The following is a 27,331-nucleotide window of genomic DNA, read 5'->3' on the forward strand; positions in this document are numbered from 1 at the left end:
CGCTCTGTGCACTGCCTGCTGCAGGGATGTCACATCTCCCTGTGAAAATGAAAGCGCTTTCCTCATCCCCATGCTTAAAGGGGGGCCTGGGTGCATTATTTGTGGGATCCATCCCCACTCTGGTCTGGTTTTGTCCCCTAGAAACTGGAATTGAGAACACCAGCCTGGCTTGCTGGACTCAAGATTGCTGTAACTGCTTGACTCCTTCCTCCTCTTTCTTTACATCATTGAACTCAGCAGTGGAACTGCCACAGAACTGGTTTTAGCAGCAGTCCTTACTAATGTTTGTGAGCGTGGAAAATCACCATCAGAAACTCTCATCTCTGTTGCTGCAGCATTCAGGCTCTAAGTGTTCCTGGCTCTCAGATGTGTTTTCCACCACTCTGGGAGATGCTGGAAGCTTACTCGGGGAAGTCTGGCGCTTGCCACGAGAGCCAGCGCTGGCATAGGCCTGCTTGTGCTGCTGGTCGAGGCAGCCGTTCCTGCGCCGCTTGGGTGCAAGGCCCTCAGAGCAACAGCGCTCAGGGGAGCTGCGGCTCGTGGGGATAACGTGATTTTTCCCTCATATAAGGTCGATTATCTGTGTTTGTAACGAAGTACATGACCTGTGCTACCTGCTGCTTAACTGGGTTTCTGTCTGATGTTCTCGAACAAGCCGAGATGCTGAAACACCTGCGAAAATGGGGGGTTGAAAGCCTGTTTCGGAAGGGTTTGACCGGGGTTACTGCGCTGCTGCTAAACCTCTTACCGACCCCCCCCGTCAGCAAGGAGGGGGACGGCCGGCGCCGCTCTCCGAGGGCCGGGCCCCGGGCCCTGAGCCCCGCCGGGCCGCCTCGGGGCGGGCAGCGGGTCCCCGCCGCCGCTCGCCGGGCCTGGGCCCGCCCCGCCCGCCGCACCGCGCGGGGCACGCCGGGACGGCCTCCCGCGCCGGTCCTCCAGCTTCCCAGCCTGCCTCGGCCCGCCTGAATGGGGCAGAGGCAAGATGGCGGCGAGCGTGAACTCTGCCGGCGGCGGCGGCCTCTCGCTCTTCGAGTGCCCCAGTTGGTGAGTGGCGGGACGGGACGGGGCCGGGGCCGCACCTCCGGGCCGCTCGCCTCCGGGTGTGCCGCGGGCCTCCCGCGGGAGGCGGCCGGGCCGGGGGAGTGGCGGCGGGGCCGGGCCGGGCGGGCGTGGGGAGCTCGGGGCGCGGAGGGCCGCGGCCGCCCGCTCGGGCCTGCGCTGCCCGAGGCCGCGCTCCCCGAGCCTGCAGCCGGGCGGCTGTGCGCCGCGGCGGGCCGGGCCTGCCAGGCTCCGCGCTCGGGTCGTGCGGGCCCGCGGGTGCGTCCGGCGGCCGCGGCGCAGCGCTGGCCGGAGCTCGGGGCGCGGCGCCTCCTCCCGAGGGCTTCAGCACGACATGGCATGTAGCACGCGTGAATCTTTCTGCTCAAGTGATGTATTCAGCACGAGAAATCTATCCGCTTGAAACTAGCCTGGATTTCTGTATTACGCTGAGTCCAGTCGGAGGAGAGCGGTGCGTTGGAGAAGCAGTATCGGGGCCGTGAACCTGGATGGGTTTAGAGTCGTAGAAAGGTCCACGTTGGAAAGGATCTCTGAAAATCATCTGGTCCAACCTTCTCGTGAAAGCAGGCCCTAAGATGAGGTTACTTGGATCCCTGCTTCACTCGCTTTGAATTTTTTGATGCATTACTACGTAGATCTTTGCTGTACTGTCTTTGGGTGCCAGGACATTTATTGTTCAGGGGACGTGTGCAGTTATATCGCATAGAAAATGAGAGTGTTGCAACTGAAAAGTCAAGGGTTTGTATGAGCTAGCTGTACATGTGCGTGCATGATTGCAGTCTTTAATTGCATAGTCATCTGTTTTTTTGCTACAGGTCCCCTACCTTTCAGTGCTTTGATGATAGTGCTCAGTGAATGGATGCTTAGTGAATGTGCTTTTTATTTTTGACCTGTTTTATAAGCATCTGCTTTAGTTAGTAAAACCATTTAACACTCTCATGGGGAAGATGTGTTTCAGTATTTTATTTGTGCTGAACATATACAGTAACAAGCAGCTCTATGAGACAAGATGGTGCTCCATAAGATGACACAATAGAGAAGATAAAGCCAAAAATTATTCTAGATGTTCAACTTCAAATTTGAAGTGTGATCTCTTTAATATTTTTTTCTTAGAGGTTTTTATACAACAGTGTTTGTGGTAAATTTGAAGGACTCCTGCCTTTGAAAGCTCTGGATTGAACAGCTGGAGAAGCGTAACTTGTGAAATGCTGAGTTGCAGTGACTTGCATGCTACTGCAGAAGAACTCCTAAATACGTATCAGCAGGAGCGGAGGACTGTAACAGCTATAACTGGGGGGGCCTCTTTAGCTACATGCTTTCTGGCTCCCGCTAGGAACAGGGCAGGGTCTTGCAGACAGGCAGCTTGCTTTGCCATGCTGCTGCTGACCTGGTTTGGTTTTGAAGCACAATCTGTTGCGCTGAATGATAGAGAAACAAGCTGGAAGGGGCGTCAGGGAGATGATCCAAGCCAGGGTTTTCACACTCAGGAGCAAGGGGGTCACGTTCGGGTACCAGGGCCTGCCTTATTCTGACATTTCTGAGGTGATTTTAATTCACTTTTTGCAACCTGAATGTCCTTTTACTGTAATGTTCTAAAATCCTTCTCAGGTAAAGCAGAGCTCGTATATGGACTCTCTCCTTACGCATTCTAGGGAAGCTCTTTATTTCCCCTTGCACCTCTGTTGTAAATATGCACATTGTAATATTTTAAAGACCATGTTCAGACAGGCTGTTTGTTTATACTGGTCTAGTGAAAGGCGTACCTGATACTGTTTGATTGTAGTCAATCTGTCATGCGTGGAGGTAGCAATTAATATTGGTGAAAGATTCTTTTCTGTGTGGGAAAACTTAACGTTTTTCCCTAAGACTTCTTTTGAAGCAGGTAAGCTGTCGTTTCATAAGTGTGAGAAAAATAAATAAACTGTAGCAGGAAGGCAGTATGGATAGCTTCCAGTTACAGTGTTTATACGCTGCTGAATAGGCAACCGAAAATGGGCAGTATTAGGTAGTTATGGCTGGTGGTACTCCACTGCCTCCTCCAGTAACAGGGGGGAGCTCTTCTACCAGGTTGAATTTATTTACTTCTGGTTTACTTTTCTAGTCTGCAAAAAGTAATAGAATATATTTCACAATAAAAGTTTACTTCTAAATTACTTCTGCTGGCATCTACTGAATTACAGATTCTAGTTTTAAAGTATTTATTTCTTCCAGCGTAAACCAAAGGACACACAGTTAAGATATTAAATAAGTCATGAGCCTTTCAGAGGTAGGATTCTCCAGAGTGAAAATGGTTTGCAATAGCAGGCTTGGATCAACAGTATTGTTTTTTGAAGTTCTGACTTCCAGAAAGTCTCGGTGTAAATGTATCCTGCAGGATCCTTGAAGTTTTCCTCAAGCACTGAAAGCCTTCTGTATAGGTAGCAATGTAGATCTTCATAGGGAGAGCTTTGGATGACCAAAAACATGGAGTTGCAGGGAGTTTTCATGGTAAGTAAGAGCTGCTTCTGTAGTGAATTATCTTCAGTCTCATTACCCTATATTACAGTAAAAATCAGAGTCTTTACTTATTTATTTTTCTGCCTCTAAGTACAGCTGCCTCGGGGACTGCAGACACCAGTTATATGAGAAATATGTCTTAAATATAATCAACCGAAATAGCTTTTTCTTTGTTGTCTTTAAATTGTTGCCCATGCTTTTGAGATTTGCCTCCATCGCTGTATCTGTTCTTTCCTAACGTGGACAGTGCTTTAGTATCCAGTTTTCAGAAGAAACTTCTCTACTGAAATTCAAGGTTTTAATTAGTTTTAAGTTCTAGCTTTGATTTAGTTTTTATGCTGTTATAGGTTACTTATTCGTAGTCCATAAAATATTTATTTTCTTGTGTTTCTAACAGTTAAACTGGCTCAAGACAGATGAAAAATAATGAATGCTGTCTCAGTAGTGCTTGCTTATGCCAGTACTTGTTTATGGGTGTTCTGTAATTCCTCTGTACATGTTAGCAAAGACATGGACGATGCATTTAAAATTGGAATAAAGTTGGAATAAAGATGTTGCCAATACTTTCTATGGATTAAAATTTAGCCATACCATGAGATTCGAAAATGTCTTTAGGTAACAATTACTTATCCTAGCTTTATTAAGACTTTTGCACGCCTTCTGAAGTGGTGTTAGCGAGTAGAAGTAATCTCCATGAGGTACAAATGGTCTGGGGTGTAGTTTGGAGGTGACCATCAGATGCTCCAGGATACTGCCTGCTGCTCCTCTTGTCCTGGTTTAACCTGCATTTGGGATTCTGAATATTTCTTTACTCGCTCTTTTGACACACTGTTAGATGGAGATTCAAGCTTGTTCTGGAGTATACATACATTTGAAATAGTATGGTTTAAAGGCAACAGTTGTTCCTCTTCAGTTTCTCTGAGCCAAGAACAAGCTATTCCTGGCAATGATTGTGCACACATTTCTGGAGAAGGTGTGCTCCTGAGTTCTGGAAATTCCACCTTGTCCTTGAAGTTGGGCATGAAGGTGTGTACAGTAGTCACATAGGCCAAGACTTTTAGGAAGTGGCTAAATTTAGGCTTCTGAGTCCACATTTAGAAGCCTAAATAATTGACCTAATTTTAAACTAACACAATAGAATTAAAGTTGTCCTGTCTATGTCCTTAATAACTACAACTCAAAATTTCTCTTTAGTCTGGATAGGACTTAACTTCAGTGAGGCTGCCGAGTTTCAGCTGGACTTAGCTGTTGTGGCCCAGTTGGCATGTCAACGTTGAATCTTAGCCTTGTCGAAGAGATACTGTCAGCTAATTTGTAAAACTTCAGTTCTGTTATTTGGTGCTCCTAGCTAGCATCACATCCCAAAGCATGAACTAATGGCTTGGTCCTCTTTCCTGAGACGCTTTATTTTTGTTACTGAATATGCTCCTTGCAGGGTTCAACTCAGCTTGGGCTTTTCTTCCTCCTCTTGACTGTCTGTCCCCGCTTTTTCCCATAGTTCTGCCGTAGAGGGTTTGCCATCAATGGCCAAAATAATCTGTACAGATTCCTCACAGAATCATCCTGATGTTAGGCGCAGCGCAGTGGGCTGCCCTGTACAGCATAAGGTGAAGAAACACATTTCTCTGGTTCCAATCAGAAGGAAGAATTTTTGCTTGTAGGTGTTTTAATCTTTTAAAAACCTATGCTGCAACTTGTTTTTGTTCAGTGGCATTCATCTTAAATATTGTAAAGCCAACAAATCCATACGTGTAGCTGCTCTGGGAAAACCTGAACTTCACTGTGTCCAGCTGCTAGACTATATTGTGAAGGAATTAATTATTCAAGGCGGGGACGTAGATGTACTGTGTCTGCCAAAGGCTGACTTTGTCAGATGAACCAGCTTTTTCTTCAAGACTCTCTTCTTTCAGAACACACAGGAAATGATCATTTTAGGGAGAATAAAGGGGTTCATACAAGAACTGTGAGTGTATAAGGAACTGACTTTGAGGAGCTGAATAGAGTCCATGGGCTAACTCCTTTAGTGTTGGGGGGCTTTTCTTAATTACCTTGACAAAAGTAACCATCATACTTGTTAGTGACACAAGCATGGTCAACATAGAGGCCAGAGTATTAGCCAGTCTTTTTGGTATAATTTGAAAACCAGAACGGTAAAACAAGATAAAATGCAGAAGTGAAAGATGGAAAATAGGGACTAAGAACAAGAACTTCTTCTTAAAGCCAGAAACTCACTATTCAGAAGTAAAATGACACAAGTTCATATTCAGAAATAAAAGGCACATATACACAAGTATGTATGCTAATCGCAGTGACCTTCAATTGCTAGTATCGTAACTGTTAAAAAAATAAATAAAAAGACTAATACTCTGCCTGATATGTAATAATATCTGTTCGTAAGCTAGGGAAGTGTCAATGCTGTTGCAGAAGGCACTGATGAAAACGTGTAGTCTATGTTACCTATACTTAATAAAGCTCAATTCAAACGGGAGCAGATGCAGTGGGAAAATTCATTGATGGGGAAACGGTGATCTTACTCTGAGATGGAACAGAGCTTTAGTTGTCTAGTAAAATAAAAACAACAGTGGTTTTCAATGGCAAAATATTTTTGGAGATAGATGGTATTGGGGAACTTTTTTTATAGCTGAAGGGGAAAAAACCACCAAAATTCAGAATGGGAATTAACGGACCAAAAATTTAGGATGGAAATCAAACTGTGAGAATAGCGACGCTTTGGAACAGCTTCCGGGTGGGTGTAAAGGTTACAGCAGGATGATCTGCAGCAGCAGTGGCTGGAGTTGCTGATTCTGGAGGTCCTGTCTTTTCTTCTGATTTCTACAGGTGAATTACACCCCTAACGTACCCATTCTCACTCTGAAAATGTAGGAATAATCTTATCAAATAGTCACTGCGTCCTTGCTCACTACTTAATATTCATTTTCGTATTTATTTCAGTGCCGTTTGAATTCAATTTTTTTGATGTCATAAAACCTGTTGTTCTCTCTAATAGAATATTTATGGCCCTGTTCTCAGGAATTGAATTTTGTATACAATTTCCAAATTTCACTGTATTCCATGGAGACTTTGTTTCTGAGTAAGTAACCAAGGGAACCAGAGTGAACCAGTAAAATCAAGTTCTGTGTGGAACTGCATTGTAACAAGAAAACATACATAGTGCCAAGGTGAAGTTGGGCAAATGCTTTAATACAAATGGAATGTTTTGTTCAGTTGAAGCAGCTACGTTTCTCATCAGAAATCTTCCATAAAATATTCTTAAACCACAGTGCAATTTTTTGAGTTCAGGAAACGTCTGTAATCACCAAGTTTGAACCACAAGCTTTTTAAACTGTATTTCTTACAACTGGAAGTTTGGCAAGAATTATTTTAATGCCTCTAAGAGTAAAGGAAATCCTAAATGCCTCCCATCAACCTGCATTTGGTTTTTAGAGTTCAAATGCCCTAGCCATCATATTTCCTCCAGACATAACGAGGTTGGATCAGAATTATTGGTCAGCTCTTTATCTAGCCCTCTTCTTCCACGTGGGAAGAAACCATTGTGCATGAGTGAAAATAATTACCCAAAAGATTTTGGCCTTAACCTTGTCATAATACCTCCTTGTATTGTCAAAATTGTCACCCAAACGAATTCCCGTGCTAGCTTGGCCTCAGTTTCTGCGGTGTGTATGCTGTGCTCTGAGAAAGGCATATGACTCACTTCCATCACTGATGCACAAGATCAGCAACAACTTTGTATTCAACCAACATCTTGATAAGAGGAGGATTTTTTTCTTTATTCTGATTTCTTTCTATAGAAAACAGCATAAAACCAGCCATACTAATGGAAAACAACAGCCCGGGTGGTTTCCTATCATATGTAGTAGTGACCGATAACTTACACATTAGCCTGATGTGTAACTCCTCTTGTATGCGCTCTGGGCTTCTGGCCATCAGAAGCAACAGGGGTTTGTGAGCTGAAGACTCTGTCTGGGTGGTCATATTTAACTTACTAAATTAACTAACACCAGACCTAGTCTCCACAAATATTCTAATTTTTCTTTGATAACTTAGAGTTTAATTCCACAAATCTGAGTGACAGTTCTTTTTACAAATTATTCAAATGGTAGAAAAGGCGCTCTCCTTGTTTTCAGATCCAGGGCTCCTTGCTGCTTGTTTCAAGACATAATGAATACATTTTTGTAGCATTCATTAAGAGGACAAAAGGAATGGATACTTGCCTGTTTTCTTCCAAGCTTCTGAAGGGATGTACTCTTTTGTTTTTTTTCCCTCCCCTCCCTTGCATAGAATTATGGAATCATTAAGGTTGGAAAAGACCTCTAGGATCATCAAGTCCAACCCAACACCCCCAGGCCTCCTAAACCCTGTCCCAAAGTACCACAGCTACACATTTTTTGGACACCCCCAGGGACGGTAACTCCCCCACCTCTGTGGGCAGCCTGTGCCAAGGCCTGACCACTCTTCCAGTACAGACATTTTCCCCAATACCCAATCTAAGCCTCCCCTGGCACAGCTTGAAGCCATTTCCTCTCATCCTGTGGCCTGTTCCTTGGGAGAAGAGACCAACATAGCATGAAGCCATCCGTGCTGGTTTTCATCCTTGTGCCCTTCTCAACAAGAGAACCAGAACTAATACAGCTTTCAGATGTGAAAACATTGTACTTATATAGTTTCTTCCTTATGATGTCTTTGTCAGCGTTGATGAGTGTTCCTCTGATTCTTTCTGAAATTAGTCATGGCAGCTCTAAGTCTTTCCTGAGTGGCAATAAGGAGCGTGGAGCTCCTGGTTGTGTTTGCCTGGTTGAAGTGGTCTTTCTCTAGCATGTACCAGCACTTGAGAGTGCTGATTTTTATGGGTTTTTTTCCCCCAGGATGTTTTCTCAAGCAGTAGTTCAGTAACATGAGATTTGTTTGCAGCATTGTAGTCCCATTTGAGTTTCCTGCATAACTGTTGTGATAAGTGATTTTTCTCATTTTGTTCTTCCTCTTCTCCAGACTGCATATAAACATCACAGAGCCCTCGCAGAACCCTACTCCTTCCCAACTCTTATTCATTTACATTCCCTAAGGAATTAGTGTTTCTTCTCCCTGTCACACCTTAATTTCCATAAGACGATTTGATAATTTTGCCAAAAGCTTTTCTAAAAATGCCAGTCTGCTGTACTGATAGCCATGTTTACATCATCTTGGTTGTCTCCAGGAATTCTGGTAGATTTTGGGATACTACTTGCCTCCTCAAAAACCATGTGAATTCTTTCTCTCCAGTATTATTTTTAAGTATTATCTCAATCAAAGATGTAGGAAGCTGTGCTGCAGTCGGTTAGCCTACGCTCCTCTTCAGTCTGGAAAAGGAACACCTGAGAGATATGTTGGGTGTCTTGAGTAGTGACTGGAACATCTGTAGGAGACAAGTGCTTGCCGTCCTTTTGAGGAGAATAACTAGAGTTTGCAAAATTAAATTAACAGCAGGCAGATTTGTGGCCAAATAGTGGAGAGGGTGCTTCAGCTATATGTAGGCGATCTATGAAATTGTTTGTGTAAGATTCAGTGAGAACATTACGTTTACATGGGTCTTAGAGCAATTTTTGTAGATAGTTATTTAAACAGGTAGTAACTGTGGCTCTGGAAGTCCTTGTGTTGGTAACTGATGGAAACCGTGAGAGCATTCCTGTGTAAGGCACCCAGGAGTGGTTACTGGAGGTAGTTTTTAATTTGCAGAACGTTCCTTACTCTGAGTTGGTCGGTTTGATCTGCTTGATACAACTCCACAGGAATGTGAAAGATAAGTAGAGTTCTTGAAGTTATACAGAAGCAGCACTGCTCTCTTGATTAAATTGGGCTCTCATTTTACAAGAGAAATGGCGTAAAGGAACATCAATACAATGTTTTTGGACCCCTGTGTAAATAGTACACATCTTGTATGCAACTATTGAAGAGTATCATTTTAAGGAAAGTTCACTTTGCAATAAAAAAAACCCAAAACACGCACACAAAAAAACCCAAAACAGAACACCCATTAGGAATATTTTGAGATTAAACAGTCCACTTTGTAACTGCCCATCCATTGCACAGGTAGTGAACAGCAGGCTCAATTCCATACTCATTTCTCATCATCCATGACTATACCTACTTCCTCTCGCAAGAAGTCAAGTGATTTGGCTAATAAACATCAGTTTTATCCAGACACCACACTAACGCCTTTCCCAGGATGTTCAACTCATCTTATGTAGAACAGAAACTATTTCAGTGCTTGGCTGCATTCTGTCAAACACAAGGTTCTTTCAGCACAGTCATTGTTGTCTTGGGATTCTTACAAAGGCCAAAAGGAGCAGATTATGTGTAATCCCAAACAAGGTTTATCCTTCTTTGTCCAAGAAAAATGTTTTGCTGCCATTGGAAGAACTGTCATGCTCCACATACCGTCACATTTCCAAAGGGTAAGTACTGCTGAGTATTGATGTGCAGATCAGATGACTGTCCTCGCCTGGCTGTTATTCAGTTCCCATCTGTCTGCTCATTCCGCTCAGCATTACAGTTTCTCCAGCTTTGCTCTCTACAGCTTCCTGAGGAGGGGGTGTGGAGAGGGAGGTGCTGGGCTCTTCTCCCTGGGATCCAGTGATAGGACACGTGGGAGTGGTTCAAAGCTGCGCCAGGGGAGGTTCAGACTTGACATTAGGAAGCATTTCTTTACAGAGAGGGTGGTCAAACACTGGAACAGGCTTTGGGAGAGGTGGTCGATGCCCCGAGACTGTCAGTGTTTAAGAGGCATTTGGACAACGCCCTTAATAACATGCTTTAACCTTTGGTCAGCCCTGAAGTGGTCGGGCTGTGAAACTGGGTGACTGTTGTAGGCCCCTTCCAACTGAAATATTCTATTCTACCAGTTTTCCTGTCAGAGCTTGACTTTATGGAGTTTGCACATCACTTCTGAAATATGCTTTAAAATTAGCATAATCAGTTGATAACTTTAATTCTCTGACAGTGAGGGTAGTTTAAGCAATAGATTCCTCAACTGTTAAGTGTAGAAAACTGGTATTTGCTGTCTCTTAGAATGCTTGGCTAAATACCATCTGGGTTTTCCAGTTTGTTACTTCTTTATATCAATTCTCATAAACTCTCACTCTGCCTCTTCTTTGAATTCCTTTGACTAATTCTTAGTTAAGAAAAACTCTAGTGTGGGGTGTCCTCTCACCTCTCCTCTGATCCAGTGAACTCATTTAATGATACTGTTATGGTCATGTTCTCCTTGCGGCCAGCCTCATTAATTCTCTGGAAGGCTTCTTTTCTCCCAAGTAAGCCTTAGGCAGTTTAAGCGTACTTTGTCACAGTTAAACTTACTGAACTAGTGATCATTAACTATCGGTCCGTTTGCAGGCCTTACTTTAAGGTCACTTGCAGAATGCTGACCTGTAGAGCACGGACGACGTTCAGGTGGGGGGCACTGTGATGCACAGTCTGGAAGGTGCAGAACAGCTTCTTGTTTGTTTTTCTTTTTCAAACGCAAGAGCTTGTGCTGGAGCCAAGCTCTGATGTGAGATGGGTTGTCTTGGAGCAGTGCTAAGCCTGGCTGTCCGTATGTGTTCTACAGAGAGGAGAGTCTGTTGACCTCAAGTAATTCTCCATCCTTCAGAACAGTGTAGGACAATTAGTTTAGTGGATATTTTAGCACATTTAGTGCTAAAATTTAGTGGGAGAGGACTTACTTCTTTAATATTGGAAATAAGAGGGGAAAAAAACTGCTCTCATCTAAGAGCACAGTACCAACTTCCTAAAAACTTTCTTCTGGTAGATTTTTGCAAGAGATTTCATTTCCATGTTTTACTTCCTTGATGCATGAGGTGAGGGGTCTGATAAGGCAGAGCATGTGAGGGGTTGCTGACACTTCCAAATACAGCCATTTGTTCTGATCTTTGGTGACTCTGGAACTAATCAGTTTTCAATATAGAACTGGAAAATCTTTCTACTTTTTTTTCATTAAAAGGCTTTTCAAGTATCTGACTTCAGCAGCCTAAGGTGTGACATTGGTTTAGTTTGTTCCAAAGGGACAGACTATTTTCTGTATCAGAAATTATTTCTGTGAGTTTGTTTTGATGGTATTGTGATCAGTATTTAAGCCTTACTGTGTTCAGTGTTTTGCACGCATAAGTAGATTGGGGAAATACTGTCTGCGAAGGATTCTCAGTCCAAAAGATGCCAGAGAATAGATAAAAATTTCAAGCACCTTAATTCATAGCTGAAGGCACTATCATGTGCTGCTGCTGGGCTTTTTTTTCTGTGTTCAAAATAAAGTTGAAGGTAAAGCAGGGTAAAAAGTAGTGGGGTAATGAAAAATTAGAGGTTATGTATGACAAAAGATGACCATCAGACAGGATTCTGTTTACAGAAGAGGAAAGTGGATGTTCTAGAGCACTTGGGAGCTTTCCTGTGACTGAACTAGGTATGTCGAGGATGTTGCTAATATGTTTTTAGGACAGAGTGACTGTTGAGTATCCAGGAAGAGATCACTGAAAAGAAAAGCAGAGGCCAGATTGAGTAAGTAAGTAGACTTGCTTATAGAGATAATTTGTTGAAAGGTTTACCTATTTGGAAGGAAAAGAGAAAAAAGGTGGGGGAAGCAGCTTTTGTTCGATCAAAGTAAGGCAGGCTTTGTGAAAACTATAAAAAGTTGTGTCACAGAGTAACTAGAACTTGGCAGTCTTGGTGGAACAGAGAAAAACAAGCTTGCCAGTACTCAGGGACAGAAAGAGGAAACACTGAGAAGTGGACAGGAATCGATGAATGAACTCTGTGTCTCAGTTTCCTGTCTTTCAGCTCTCTGAGAGCTGAGATCTGAGGGGAGCACGGGAAGAGATGGCAATACTCAGGTGTCGCCTGGCTGTATGATCCAAGAGCAGTACTTAAGAGGAGGCAGTCCCCTAGCTGTACTGGAGTGACTGGAAGAGTCAGTCCTTGCAGAACTCATCAGACAGACTGTGTATCACCTTTGGGAGCATTTTTACATGCTGGTCTTTCCCACACACCACCTTAATCCCTCTTCTAGGAAGCAGTCACCATTTTAGCAATTGCCATGGACCTTTGCACCCTTTGTTTTTGCTGCTGCTGTTTGTTCATCCAAAAGAATAAGAATCAGTATCAGCCATATCCACCTTATTTTGTTAGGATGGTGCTATGCACAATCTTAGAGAAGGGCTTGGTAAGAAAACTTGTGAAAGTCCAAACTGGCATCTTAAAGGAAGGGCCAGAGAGAGATCTGAGCAGGCTAGTATGGATTTGGAGCAAGAATGGAAAATGCATGTGCAATACTTTGAGAAAGAAAAGAAGCAGAAATAAGAGGACTGTGTTCTTGTATGATGTTACCTAGCAGAGCGTGTGTACAGTACCCAGATGACCTGGAGACACAGAAGAAACCTCCAAACTGTAAGGCACGTCCCAGAAACATGAATATCTATATTTACCCCCCTCAAACAACTTGAATTACAAGTGACCTTTCTTTCTTCTCCAGCCATGCTGAGAATGTCCTACCCATTGTCGCTGTTCTCTTGGCCCGCTCCGTGCAGCAGGGAAAGCAGTAAATGGGAATGTGATCTCTGTCATTGCTCTTCAGAAGAGCAGCGGTGTAGCTGGGAACTGGGTCGCTGCTATCGCCCAGAAAGTTGGTCCGGCCCTAGAGACAGGCAGCAGTGCTGTTATCACTGAAGAAGTAGTAGAGGTGCAGATTTTGAGAGATCTGAGCAGAAGATGATCATTTGCTGTCAACAGCCAAAGATCCTGTTTCGTGGAAGGCAGTGTATTGGACAGTGGTGTCCTGGTTTTGAGCTCTGTAAATACCCAATAAGTTTTTGATGCTGCTAATCCTCATGGGTTCTCCCGCATGTTAGCCTTGTTTTGCTGCACGTTGCCAAATCCCACGTGCCTCTGTGCTCCCTTTGCCCAAGCGGGAATAGCGCTGCCTGGCTGGTGAATCTGCTTCCCAGGAGGTGAGCAGGGCTGGGGGAGCTGAGCTGCTGTTTGTTTGAGAATTTGGTGGAGGAGGAGAGGTCGGGGTCCCTCTGCCATCCAATACTGTAGTCTCTTCTGTGTTACCTGTGTTGGTAGAAAAGTTTAGGGTGAGTGCAGAGGAACTCTGGCCAACATTTTTATAAGATTACAGGTGTGTGTGAAGCCCCTGTCAGGTTTTTTGCCATTACAAGTCCTAGAGGGGAAGGATGGTAGAAGTTTCTGTTCCTCTCAGCAGCTAAGGGTAGAGAGCTACTGTTTTGAAGGTAACATGAGAGAACAGAGCCCTGAGCAGGCCCTTAAGGAAACAGTCCCAGCCTATCCCCTTCTCTAGTTGTTAGCCCCTTCCTGGCCTCTCATCATGTTCTCTTAGAAGGTGCTCTGTTCATTTTGTAAATTAGCTGGTTTTCACCTGGACAAGTAAAGCTTGAAATGCCTCATCTCCTGTTAGCTTAATTCTTAACTGTAAAAAATTATGTTTTATGTGTTGTCAGAAGGAGTCTGCAGAGAGGAAAAGCAAATTACGGGATTTTCATATTTTTGCAAAAACAATCCTGCTTGTGTTTGTGTAGGTTTGGTCTGTAGCTCTAATAGAGTATTAGCTCTAACACTAATAAACTTTTTATTTAATATTTTGACACTATATTTTCCATTCTTTATTTTCCAGGGCAGGGAAACCACCACCTGGCTTACATCTGGATGTAGTCAAAGGAGACAAACTCATTGAGGTATGAAAACAGGTTTTGTATGTATTTGGTGTGTCGTACATGTAGGCACCAGCAATAGAACATTTCCCAGCATTTTCCATACTTATAAGTATCTCCTTTCTCACTCATATTCATTATTTTCAAATCAGCTTGTTTTACTATGAATCTTCAGAATGAAGTGCATTTTCCCTTGCCTGTACTCTAAGGCTGTCTTACACTCTGCAGTGCTTCCATCAGTTATCTTCCGCTTAGATGCACTGTTTGAAGGGATACAAAACCGCAGTGCTCAACTAGCGAACAATGAATGACACCTTGATTCCTGAACATCAAACCTCTCCTAGGAGGAGAGAATAAAAATAAAATGTTTCTAAGGGAAACTTGATACTTTGCAGAGCCATATTTCTTCCAAACTTAACTTTGGACCGAAGCTGACATTTTGCTCCTGACGAGACACGTATATAGGAGGTAACGGAGTGCAGCCAGAAGGCACCATGTTTTCGGAACTTCAGGAGCAGAAACTCGAATAACAGGGGGAAAGAAATCCCAAATACAAAAGAGTAAGAGGAAAAACTCTTGTACTGCTTGTTTGAGATACTTATGTGGTCAGTTTATTTTTTATTTTGTTTTACAGTAACATTAACTAGGCGTCCTGTATTTTACAGGATTGTTGCCCTGGCCCACAGTGTGAAATGCAGTGTGATTTTTCATCCCATGTTCTGGATCTGTGAAGTGTTGTGATTAGCACGGATACAATGAGTTCCTTTTATTACAGCAAGGGAATTTGTCTAATATATACACCCCCTTATGCTCTATTTCTTATTTTGTCTTATATCATGCTAAAAGTAGTAAATAATAATAACAAAAAAACGCTCTTTAATGTGGTTGACAGAGAGGACCCAAGCCAGTGAATGTACTTTAGCTGTGGAGGGACTTCTCACTTGCAATTGACTGAAACAGTTTCTGTTTCTGGACAGCAAAGGTTTGCGAAGTTGAGCCAGCTTTTCTGAACAGAAACGTGGAAAATTAAGAACTCAGTGTTAGATCAAGAAAGATTTAGTTAGCGTAAAATTTTGGCTGTGTTTTAACAGATGTTACCACAGGATCATCAGGCAGTAGTAAGTGTTCCTTGGGGTGTCCAGCGGGAGAGCTTTACTCTTTAGAATTTGATTAAGTTACCAGAATATGCTTTGCACAGGAAGGCAGATAGAGATGTCACAAACAGGTATCTCACAAACAAACTTGTGTTTTCCCAGGGCAGAAACAAGTAAAATGAGGCTTTTCTTACAGTCCATAACTGTTGGTTTTAAACTTTGAAGAAAGTGCTCTTACACTGGATTTAAAGACACAGAAAATTGGCAAAGCAGTCTTGACCTAAAAGAGATCTTTGCTCGGCCTTAATTTGAAACTAATTAGATACTAACACACATTTACTGCATCTTCAAAGCAGCTCATTAGTTCATACAAGGCATGGCTGAGTTGGTTCATATGTGCTACTTGGACTATGTTGGAGCTATCCATGACTGGCTCTTTTAGGCATTACAGCTTTCAAACCCTTTGCCTTTGCCTTCAGACCATGGGCCATGTAACCCGCTTCTCATGGTACTGTTGTATGTTCAGAATAATTTTCAGAGATCAGAGGGCTGTGGTAGGACTGCTTCTCAGCTCAGCCTTCTCACTGCCATCCCAGCAGCAGCATCTGGGGTAAGGATTCTACTTGGCACTGGGTTTTGCAGTATTTCTTTCAGGCCATGTGATGAGATTCAACAAACAAAGCCAAATAGCAGTGACTTTGGGTTTTTTTGTATGTGGCAGGTGGCCAAACATAATGCAGCCGTCCCACCTTGGAGACTTATTCTATGAGATGAATTTTTTTCTTGTCGTGTTTCTTTTGGATTTTTGAATGTGGAGAGAGAGCTTTGGGATGAACGTGTTTATATTCAGTGGTCTGCTGAATTAATCTTCAGGTTAGGAAATGTCTAGGGAGTCTAGGCAGGACTTGCTAAAAAAAAAAAAAGCCAACCAAAAAGTCAGCAAAATGCCATATGATGCTGAGGATGTACCATTGGTTTTGGTAATGGATGAGCAAACTTGGTGTTGACAAATTGGCAGTCAGGAATATCGTCCTGGCGGTGTCAAGCTCTGAGGCTGTGCTTCCCAAAGCTTTTGGACCTACAGCCCAAGGTGGCTTTGTAAGCCTGGGGTCTCTGTCCGCGCTGGAAACATGGGCAATACAAGGATCCTTGTTGCCTCTTCCTACCATCAACTCTCTTGATAACCTGAAAGAGGTTCTTTTTGCTGTCATGCATAGCACTGTTAACAGCCATTGCTAGTCCAAGTAACTCGAGGTTCTGCAGAGGGTGTGATCACACCGAGGCTACAGAATGGCCGTGGAGTTTGTGTTTTACCTCCTGAATACGTGATGCTGGCTATTGGTGTTACCAAGATCGGTGAGGTACAGCTTCCCTGCCAGTCCGTGTGTGATACGTGTGCTGAATGCTGTGGCGAGCTGTGACCAGTCGCAGGCACCTACGTGTGAAGCACAGAGGATCTGGCTTGTACTTCTGCTGAAGTAAGAAACGGAAGAGCTGGCACGGTGGGGAGGTTCTAGCAGACTGCTCCATGCACGCCTGCATGGTTGCTTTGTGGCCTGGCACGCTGTACACAGGCGATGACTAGCGTCCTCTAGACTGCGGTAGTTACGTGAGACAGCGCGCTCTGTTCATGTACAGGAGTGCAACAATTAACAGCACTTGAACTGGATCCATCTGTTCCCCTTTTTCGTACGTATGGCAAATTTTTTTGTCTTATGGTAGTCAGCAGTAACCAGAACCCAACGTTATTAAATCTTGTGGATCACTGGGCACTTGATACTAACCGAGCCATCCGTACCCCAGGCCTTGCGCAGAGGTCTGAGGTACACCTTGTGATTGCTGGGTCTGAAGAGTGCAACATTAAAACAAGCCATGAAGTGTTTAAGCTCAGTGTATAAAGGATAACACTGGGTTATAACTCAGAGGCACAGAAAATTTTGGAACCTTTATCTTGACATAAAGGCAATAAAATTTTTTCTCTGATTTGTTGCAGTATTTCCAATTTATGAATTTGTTTGTGTCTTCTTAAAATCTCTTGAAATGCTCAAGACAGAGTGGTGGTGTTCTGTGTGCAATGGGTGCAAGTGAAAACTTATGGGACCCTTCTTTTGCTTTCAGTTGTGGACAAGAATGAGAAATTGTTGGACTGATTTTAATGGTAGTTGAAATCATGAGATAACTGCTTGCAGAGCTGAGCACTGAAACATGGAGTAATGAATCAGTTTCCGAAGATTCACTTGTATCAGTGTTGTGTTTACAGTTTGTTGGTTTTTTTTTTCTTCCAATACACAAGAATTAAAGGAAAAGTTAGTGCTGGTCTTTCTTACAAAGTGGAATCATAGAATTCATTATTAGAAAGGTATTGGATTTGGGAAGACCCAGAGTGCTGAAGTGAATGAGCAACGTACTGCGTAATATTGGACATAAATCCATTGCTGTGAAGTTGAATCCCCAGAAAACCTAACCAGCATTTCTCAGATGTATTGTAGCAAACACTGTGGTATTCACAGATCAATAGCTGGATGAAACAACTGTCATCTTAAGGGAAAATATCAGTGAGACTAATGGAATGATAGGTGTTGATTAAGGCTTGCCAGAGAAAGCGTAACAAAAGTACGCTAGCATGAAGAATGTACAGGGAGGAGATTGGTTGATCTATTTACAGGTGGAATTAAAAAAAAACAAAAGGTGAGATAATATTCAGCCAGAAAGGACTGAGGGAACCATGTACTAGCTTAAGCTCTTTATCGGTGGCTTACACTTCCTGGTGGATTCTGAAGGGAGGGTCTTGTGGAAACCAACATTTGTAAACAGATGGAAGGTGATAGTGGGTGAGGGCAGAATCCAGTCAACTCTTTCACTATATTTACTTCTGGGGGGTTTTATCTGAATTGTACTGAGGCTTCAAGGTATGCCACTCCCCACCAGACACAAATAGATTCAGAGGAGACACCTGCATGTTTTAAATGTCCTAGTTGGAGGAAAATCACTTGCATTTTGCATTTGCACCTCATTTGTCACCAGATAATGTACTTGAAGTGAATTGCTAATTAAGCTGTGATTCCTGTCTTATTTGACAAGATGTGGACTCACAAAGACGACTTTTTTAATAGTTAAAGTCGAAGTATGGGCGCTCTTGTGGATTTTCTGCCAGCCTGTGTATCACTGAGAGTACTGATGAAGTTGTCGTCCTATCAAACTGTTTGTTTTCCTAGAACTTCTTGAAACCTAATATCTTGTAGTGCTGATTGAAATTGGCCAGTTGGGTGAGAAGTTACCTGGGTTAGTAGTGGGTGTCAGGAGCTGATCACCTAAATCTTGTTATTTTAAGAAAGCAGGCCAAAATATGTAATTCAGTAGATTTCACAAAGCATTTACACTTGTGAAATCTTGCTTAAAACGTATACCTTGAGTTAGCTGGCAATGAGATGTTAGCAGATTATTACCTAAGGGACCAATTAATTGTGAAGTTGTCATGATGTATGCTGGTGTGGAGCTGAGCTGTTCGGTTAGGCTTCTAGGGACCTGAAAGAGAGAATAAACATACAGAAATAAACGAAATACTACTGAATGCTAGATTATGAGAACTTGCAGCATGGGGGCTGACAAATATTCAGCAGAAGAATGAGAAATCCATCCTAGAAAATGTAGAACACATTCAGATTTTTCTAGGAAAAAATCTGAAAAAAATCAGTGAGGAAGCGACACCTGGATGCAGCAGTGCCAAAAGCCTTGCAGTTCGTAATTGGTGGTCAGGTAAAGAGATGTAACTTTGCCAGGTGATTTGTAGTAGAAAATTAGGTCCATGTGATTTCTGTGCTTGCAGACAAGGCAGAGGAATATAAATACTATGTCTTATTCCAAGCTGACTCCTTATTTTCTGTGACTTGTCAGTGCCACAGAATGAGTGTCTAAGTGCCCGTTGTGTCAGCCTTTCCGAAAGCTCAAAAAAACCCCAAAACAACTACCTGTAACTAGGCTGATATATTAGCTCTTTCTAGCTGAGCGCGTGGTTTGTACAGCTGGCAAAACTGAGGAGCAAATGTCTGACCGACGTGAATGCTGCTGCCAGGGAGGGAGGTCCTTCCTCATCACGCAGTCCTAGCGCGTATCCTCCATTGCCTCGCTAGAGCCAGCTGGGATATGTGCCTGACTGAAGGCAAACTGATTCAGGCCACTAAAACAGTAGTAGGCTAAGGGAGCAAAAAAGTGCTTTGCAAGCTGAGAACTTGGCTCAGATGTGTGGCAGTGCGGGTGAGGAGAGGGTTGTATACGTGGGAATGGAAGGAGGGAGAGGGGAGAAATCCTCGTGCTGCAGCAGGTGAAATGTTAATTCAGCTCAGACCGTCTCATGAAATCAATGCTTTCCTGAACTAAGATGCGGTTTTCTGATGGAAAATGCATCATCTGCATTCCCTTGATCATGCTGTTGAAGCGTTGTGTGGGCTTTGGTAAATGTTTCAAAAAGCAGGAGAGGCCATCTGTTAACAAATCTGTGATGCACTGCCAGCCTTTGACTTGTGCAACTGGAAGCAAGAAAACACAGGTTAGATTAAGATCTTGGCATACAGTGAGGAAGGCGGCTGCATTGCTTAGGTACTTCAGCATTTAGGCACAAGGAGTTCCTTTTAACAGTATTGTCTGTTAATAGAAATATGTAGTGTACACTGTAGGACTGTGTCAGCGTGTCCCTTTGCTTTTCAGAGATGGTTTATGTAACTGATGTTACAGTAAGTAAGATCTTGTTTGAAAAAGAAATTAGGACTAGGATGAATTAAGAAGAAATGCCTAATGGCTTACTTGAATAGACTAATATGGATTCATATCACAGTACATATTCATATAGTTTTGTCTTTCTAATAAAGGTCTGAAATCTCCTGTATGTCCATTTCTGTACAGAGATACAATTTTGATATTCTGTATTGGACTGGAGATCATTTAGCATAGATTCCTGGCTTAGACAAGGCCCAAGGTCATCTGCCTCTAGGAGTGTGTAAAAGTCATTGGGAGCACAGGTGAGAGAGAATCTCTTGCATGAGACAGTCTCATGCTTTGAACAGTTACTGTCCTTCCCAGGCTGTCTTGTATCGGCTGTTAAAGAAGGGAATAACTGAGACTCTTCCACATTCAGCTGTTCTGATTTTACAAAGAGAAGATTTGAGTTGCTGTACTGAACAGTGTCAGACAAAACTGAAATACTGATTACATGTTGATGCTTTGTTTTGAATTTTTTCTGTTTATTCATGTTCTTGAATTTTTTCAGGAAGATCCAAAGGATTATAGGAGTCTAATATGTATCTCTGTTTGATATTCTACCTCAGAAACTCATCATTGATGAGAAGAAATACTATCTTTTTGGGAGAAATCCTGACCTGTGCGATTTCACCATTGACCACCAGTCTTGCTCTCGGGTCCATGCTGCCTTGGTCTATCACAAACACCTCAAGAGGGTTTTCCTCATAGATCTAAACAGCAGTAAGTAGCGTGACATTTATTGAGATAGAAGTATGATATTTCAGTGCTTAAACATTTCTGAATCTGAGACACTTTTTCCTTTGTTGTTATTTGGTTATTTGCCTTATGTGAATAGATGACTATAATATGAATTAGCGTCCTAGTGAAAGATTGGCAGGGGTTAGGAGCAAAGGAGCATTCCTTCCAGTCAGCTTACATCTGCTTCACTTGATGTTTAAGGAAAAAAATATTTCTAGACTCTTAAGAGGCTGTGGGAGCAGAGGAAAGTGAATTAGCCCCCACTTCACAATTTTAATGATCTTTCTCTTCTGAGGGTGGTTTCCCAAGATCTAAAACCTGACATACTGTTTTTTCCACCGAGGGAATGATTCCAGACATTGTACATTGGGACCTACAAGAATCCACAAAGTAAATGGTGTTTGTAATTTATTTCCATGACGTTTTGAGGACTTCTGATGTGTGTTACCTTAGCTTGTGAGGTGGTAGATAAAATGTACATAGCTAAAGTTTTCAGCAGTACCTCAGCGACTTGTATCAACCATGTACAGTTTCTGAACTTCTCAAGATTTGAACTCAAATACCATGAGCCTGAGCTGATGACTAACAGACTATTTTGCATTTTGATGTTCTCAGCACATGGCACATTCTTGGGTCATATCCGTTTGGAACCTCACAAACCCCAACAGATCCCCATTGACTCCACGGTTTCATTTGGTGCCTCTACACGGGCATATACTCTGCGCGAGAAGCCTCAGACACTGCCGTCAGCAGTTAAAGGTGATGAGAAAATGGGTGGTGAAGATGAAGAGCTCAAGGGCTTGCTGGGCCTTCCAGAGGAGGAGACAGAACTTGACGTGAGTACAGCAGCACATTAGGTGGCATTTCCAGCTAAACAGATAGCATTCCCTGCTCGTTTGCTTAGGTTCAGGTTCTTAATTTCTTGTCCTTGAAGACAGTCCGATGTGATTTCTGCTGACAGATATGCACAAACCATCTCATTCTGTCGGATAAGCCTGTGATCATGCTCCTCCCCAGAATCAGTGATCTAATAATCCTACTATTCCAGTGGTCTTCTCACAAAGGCTTGCCAGGGAGTATGTGCTCTCCAACTAGCATTACCCCAGGTCAGGGGTGATTTCCCACACTGTCCCCTGTAGCCAGATAACAGCAAATGCTGCCCTGTCTCCTACAGTTAGCTAGTGAAGAGGGAGAAAGTGGCGTGTGTGGCATTCACAGGATTGTTGAGGTTGGAAGGGACCTCTCAGGATCATCTAGTCCAGCCCCCTGCTCAGGCAGGATCAGCTATAGCAGCTTGCCCAGGATTGTGCTCGGTTAAGCTCTGACTATCTCTGCAGACAGAGACTCCACAACCTTTCTGGGGAACCTGTTGCAGCACTGGAGCACCCTTTCTTCCTAGGGGTCTAAAGTTGAAGCTAGACAGTGTGCAGTGGTCTTGTGATATGCCCGATGACACAATGAAATCAGACTTCATACATCAGTTGTTTAAACTATTTAATCTCCAAATTTGTCATTAGAACTTGACAGAGTTTAATACAGCCCACAACAAACGGATTTCCACACTAACCATAGAGGAGGGGAATTTGGATATTCAGAGACCAAAGAGAAAACGGAAGAACTCCAGAGTGACATTCAGTGATGATGATGAAATCATCAATCCAGGTGAGTAGTTTGCTTTAATCTTAGGTTGAAGCCTTTAAGGCTCTTTCCAGTATTTTCACAGGGATTCCTCATGGCTGCCTATGGATAAGGAGAATAGAAACTTGGCGGTCAATATTTGGGATCTGCTGTTTCAGAGAGGCTGCCACATGTCTCATTTGCTTCTTGGACCTCTCTGTTTCTTCTACTTCTTGTAAAGTAACTGTGTGATTTGTGCAGGACAGCGAAAACATGCTCAGCTTCATTCTTCAAAATTATGTCAAATGTTTGGAAGATATCATGGGTTCAAAAGGAGGAAAGTGTTTTAAATTTTTTGTCGGCTTTAAAATCTAAATGGGAACTGAACTTGTTTGGTTTTCACCTGTCCCTTAACGCTTTCTTTACCTGTTGCCTAATGGATATTTATCTCAAGCTCAGAGGTTTTTTGCTACTTGTCTTCATATCTGAAACAAGTCATTCCCATTCAAAACGATGCTTCTGAAGATGAATCCAATTCCTAATTATTCATTTTTCTCCCTTAGCTGTTTTATATTAATGACACTCCTATTTATCATATTTTATATGGATAATATTCCTATTAATAAGATTAGCTTATTAATGAGTATGCATTTTTTAAATACAGTCTGGAGCTAGTTTCATTAGGCAGCGTATGCCACTCAGAATAACCATTTTTATTTCCAAGGTTATGCACTTTAGTGCTCAGAACATCCAAATGTAAACAGCAGACATTCGCATTACAAAAAAGGTAAATTTTTTCAGACTTTAAGAGACTGTGCGTCAAATTCTTCTGACTCCTCCTGCAAGGTCCCCGCAGGACTTCTGGGGCCAGCCTTTGAGCACGTGCAGTGCCTTGTCAGCAGCGGCTTTCAGCCTGGAACTCCCGTCTGTCTGAGTGCAAACTGGCCATCCACCTGTCCTCTTTCCCCGCTCTTCATATGAGTGGAAGCCTTTCCTACCAGGCTATCTGATGAGCCCACACTGAGACAAAGCCACTAGGTGTCCCCTTAGCTCCTCTCTTCATGTGCCATGCTGTGCTTACTGAGAGCCACTGGAGCGCTGGCTTGGAGGAGGTCCATGTACCAAGTCTTCATAGAGGTTCCTTTACCTGACAGGTGTTCTTTTCCTGCATTCTTACTGAGAGCTTCGCTGTTCTTGCCTTTACAGAGGATGTGGACCCTTCTGTTGGGCGTTTCAGGAACATGGTACAGACGGCAGTAGTCCCTGTCAAGGTACAGAGCAACTCCCAGCTTTCTAATTGATATGTTATATTGTGAACTCACTTTAGGAATTACACCTTAAAAACATAATGCTCTACGGTGGAAAGCATTCTGTTGTTAAACAAAAGTTGTGTTCATGTTTCACAATGGTCTTTTTTTTAAGCAGGCTTGACCATTTCCCTTCCAATCCAGCTTTAGCTCTTTGCCTTAATAACACATGGAATTATTGGCAATATTTTTTTCCTCCCAGAAAGAAATGCTTTCCAGAAACTCAGTACGGTAGTTCTAGGCAAAAGTTAAAATTGTGGGAAGGGTGGAAAATGTAAAAATAAGAGGTTGTTTGTTTAAATACTGTAAGTGCTAAAGACCAGGGTTTAGACTTTGCTCCAGGGTGAGTCTGTTGCCAGTGCTATATTTAATTTGAATATGCTAGGAGTAGGGAGGACTTGCAAAACTAAGCAACGGTGTCAGTGATTTCCCTTGTTGCTGGTATACACTAAATGTATGTGGAAAAGGGTAATTCTACACAAACCCGCAGACTGCAGGAGCAGATTCAAATGACCAAGAGCTAGACAAAATCACCCAGATCTAGAAGTTACCGTTTCTGACTGTGGGGGAAGGAGGGTCTGTGTTACTGGCTAAAGACCTACTTGGTCTTGTGTTCCGGACAAGCTCAAGGCTGGCGAGGAGGTACAGGAGATAAAGAGGTGCTCAGACCTGATTCAGGTTAAACCTGAGCTTCAACATCTCTCACCCCTTCCTGCATTTTCAAAGAAACCCAGAAGAAATCTTCTGGGACCAAGACTGGGACGTGGTCTGTAACTGCTGTATACGTGGCTGGTCTAGGTGCCTTTTTGGGGAAAATGGCATTGGCGTCCAGTTTAAATAGCTTGCTTGTTTCATGGATTTCTAATAATTCTTTAAATACTTCCATCTACAGAAAAAACGGTTGGAGAATCCAGGCTCACTGACCACAGATGATTCTGCATCGCGACGTATGCAAAACTTTCCCTACAGTGGAGGATTATATGGTGGTTTACCTCCAACTCACAATGAGGCGGGTTCCCAGTCGCATGGCGTCCATGGGACGGCGCTCATTGGTGGTCTGCCAATGCCCTACCCCAATCTCGCCCCAGACGTGGACTTGACTCCTGTTGTGCCCTCAACAGTTAACATGAACCCAGCTCCAAACCCTGCCGTCTTTAATTCTGAAGCTGTGAATGAACCCAAGAAGAAGAAATACGCAAAGGAGGCGTGGCCGGGCAAGAAGCCAACCCCTTCCCTGCTGATCTGAGTTGGGTTTTGTTGAGAGAGGGTGGGAGTTCTGAACTCCAGAAACTGTTCATGTGCAGCATCGTCTTTTTAAAATTTCAGTGTCCTAACCAGATGTAATACCAAGATTGGAGAGGTGAAACATCCTTTAAAGATCTGTCTTCAAATGTTTTTGTATGTCTGTTTAAAAGCAAAAAAAAAAAAACAAACCAACTTACAGTTCCCACCTCCTTTGGAACCAAAATATATCTGGAAGCCTTTTCGTAGCCATTACTGTCCCCGGAGGTCTTTACTCTGAATTTTGATCCACAAGTTGAAGGGGCAGAGTCATATAATTTAATCATCATTTATGTCATAACCCTGCAAATTCATATATTTAGATGTTGTGCTTACTATGAGTAATGTTGTTCCTGCTGGGCTTGCTCGTAGCAGGTGAGCTGTATCGGAAGTAAATGTTTGTGGGGCCAAGCCTTTCAGAAATCCCATTGGTTTGAGTTCTAAATCTTGCAAAACACAAATCAGCTTTTATGTTTTACGTTTTCAAAACCTCACCAGTGTGGGGCATTATCTTTGTTTTGTTTTGTTTGGCTACAGCTTGTTTTAATTTCCACCTAAAACACTACAGAGTCGCACAGTTCATGAGAACATGGAGTTGAAATGGACAAGAAATAGGTGGGCTTCCGTAGCTGTGGTTCGGTACCGCGCGGTGGAGTGCTGGGTGGGTGGGTGACGGGTGTGTACGTGGGCGGATCGGAGGTGCTCGTGGCGGCGTACGGCACGGCGAGCCTGGGGGTGACTGGCCCGTGGATAGGCACTATCCATGCTGTACAATAAACAACAAAGCAGTGTTGACACCCTCCCCTGTGATAACTTCAGGTGTGGAGTTAACACAGAGAACAGTTGCTTTTAGACTTGGTGGTTAAGTTAAATAGTTTGATTTTTATTTGCAAATAAAAATCTTAGAGTATATGCGAGATGCAGCAAGACACACATAAAACTGAGCAGCATCAGCAGCATCAGAGGACTTGCATGTTTAACGGCTAAAACCACAATCTCATACTGTTCTGCCTGCTAGTAACGGTGGGTGAGAGCTGAGTGTTGCTTAAAATTAGAGTATGAACTCTCAGTAAAGAATCTGCCTCACCGCGATGAAAGCCGTGCATAAGTTGGTTTCAAAATAGTACATTTTTTGACTACTTCATCATTTTTTCCCATTGAATAAAATGAGAAGCTTGATTTGGATTGTTGCTGTAGCCCTTCAAATCCTTGGGTTTAGATGTCAAGATTTGTTTCATGTGTATTCAGACTCTGAGTCTTTATACAGGGTAAGGCTAGAGCTCTGTTTTTCTTAGGTTTGCTCTGGACTTTTACACCTGTAACACGGTTACAGCTAGGTAGTCACATTCCTTTGTTGTTTGGAGGATTTCTCCAGGAAGCATGCGCTCTGGTGACAGAATACCCAGCTGTTCGTTGTGGACAGTGCTGTAGCTACCTGGCTAAGTAGTGGTGTGCAAATCCGAGGGTTGCTGGAGCAGTGCTGTGTTACGCACTAGGCTTGTTTTGGACAGATGCTCCAAAATCAGTGTGACTTCTGCATCTGCAGAGTGATTGCTTCTATCATGTAACTGAGGTAAAAAGGAGCTAGTAGCTACCCCATTCACAAGAGTGGTGACTTTAGAGACTGGTTTGTTCCCCTCCCCGCACCATCATATCTATCTCAAACTATTATATGGATGAATACAGTACCTTCTCCATGGTACAGTTGTGCCGCTCTTTGTTTAGTTGCTATCGAATATGATTCGGTCCTCGGACATTCTGCTTCCAAACACTCCATGCTGACTCTTAAAATCTTTCTCCCTTTATTTTTAGTTTTGCTTCTTCCTGGTATGTAGAATTTTCCAGCCAGTCTGCTTTATGAAGGCAACTCTTTAGAGTAAGACTAGTTAGGGCAAGTAAAAGTTGAACAGGTTTTCTTCTTCCTTTTTGGGTTGGGATTTTTTTTGTGGGGGGGAGGGGAGGGCGTGCAGGGAGGGTATCTTTTGTTTCAGTTTTTGCAAGTGGCTCTTTGCAAGATTTTTTTCTTGAAAAGGGAAGCTTTACTGCTCATTGTTTTTTAAAGCTCTTCTCCTCCCTGGGTTTGAACAAGCTCTCATTATTTTAGAGCTTAGGAGCCATAGCTGGCCAGTACGGGAGGGGACAGTGTAACATCTAGGGGCTTTGTACAGAAGTATGTACACTTGTGTAATATGTAATAGGCCTTTTCACACTTTCTGTTGAGCTTTTTACCTGTAACCTTTACTATGTTGTAAATTAAATGCAGATTTTGCCA

The 27,331-nt window shown here is 43.0% G+C and overlaps 1 protein-coding gene and 1 non-coding gene across 2 annotated transcripts; both read left to right on the forward strand.

Moving 5' to 3' along the window:
• Window positions 1-791: 791 nt before the first annotated feature.
• PPP1R8 (protein phosphatase 1 regulatory subunit 8) lies at window positions 792-27,331 on the forward strand. Its single transcript, XM_064471170.1, has 7 exons — window positions 792-1,044; window positions 14,231-14,291; window positions 20,683-20,836; window positions 21,470-21,690; window positions 22,372-22,516; window positions 23,678-23,742; window positions 24,671-27,331. Exons 1-7 carry the CDS (start codon window positions 983-985, stop codon window positions 25,022-25,024), a joined length of 1,062 nt encoding a protein of 353 aa, XP_064327240.1. The 5' UTR covers window positions 792-982; the 3' UTR covers window positions 25,025-27,331.
• On the forward strand, window positions 17,129-17,294 carry LOC135316837 (small Cajal body-specific RNA 1). Its single transcript, XR_010376062.1, has one exon. It is a non-coding gene; the product is annotated as a small Cajal body-specific RNA 1 (non-coding RNA).

This window comes from Phalacrocorax carbo, chromosome 22, assembly GCF_963921805.1.
Source record: "Phalacrocorax carbo chromosome 22, bPhaCar2.1, whole genome shotgun sequence".
Lineage (NCBI taxonomy): Eukaryota > Metazoa > Chordata > Aves > Suliformes > Phalacrocoracidae > Phalacrocorax > Phalacrocorax carbo.

Coding starts and splice junctions, on each gene's coding strand:
- PPP1R8 (XM_064471170.1), top strand. CDS start 983: ATGGCGGCGAGCGTGAACTCTGCCGGCGGCGGCGGCCTCTCGCTCTTC. Junction 20,837..21,469: donor CCTCATAGATCTAAACAGCA/GTAAGTAGCGTG, acceptor TGATGTTCTCAG/CACATGGCACATTCTTGGGT. Junction 23,743..24,670: donor CGGCAGTAGTCCCTGTCAAG/GTACAGAGCAAC, acceptor TTCCATCTACAG/AAAAAACGGTTGGAGAATCC.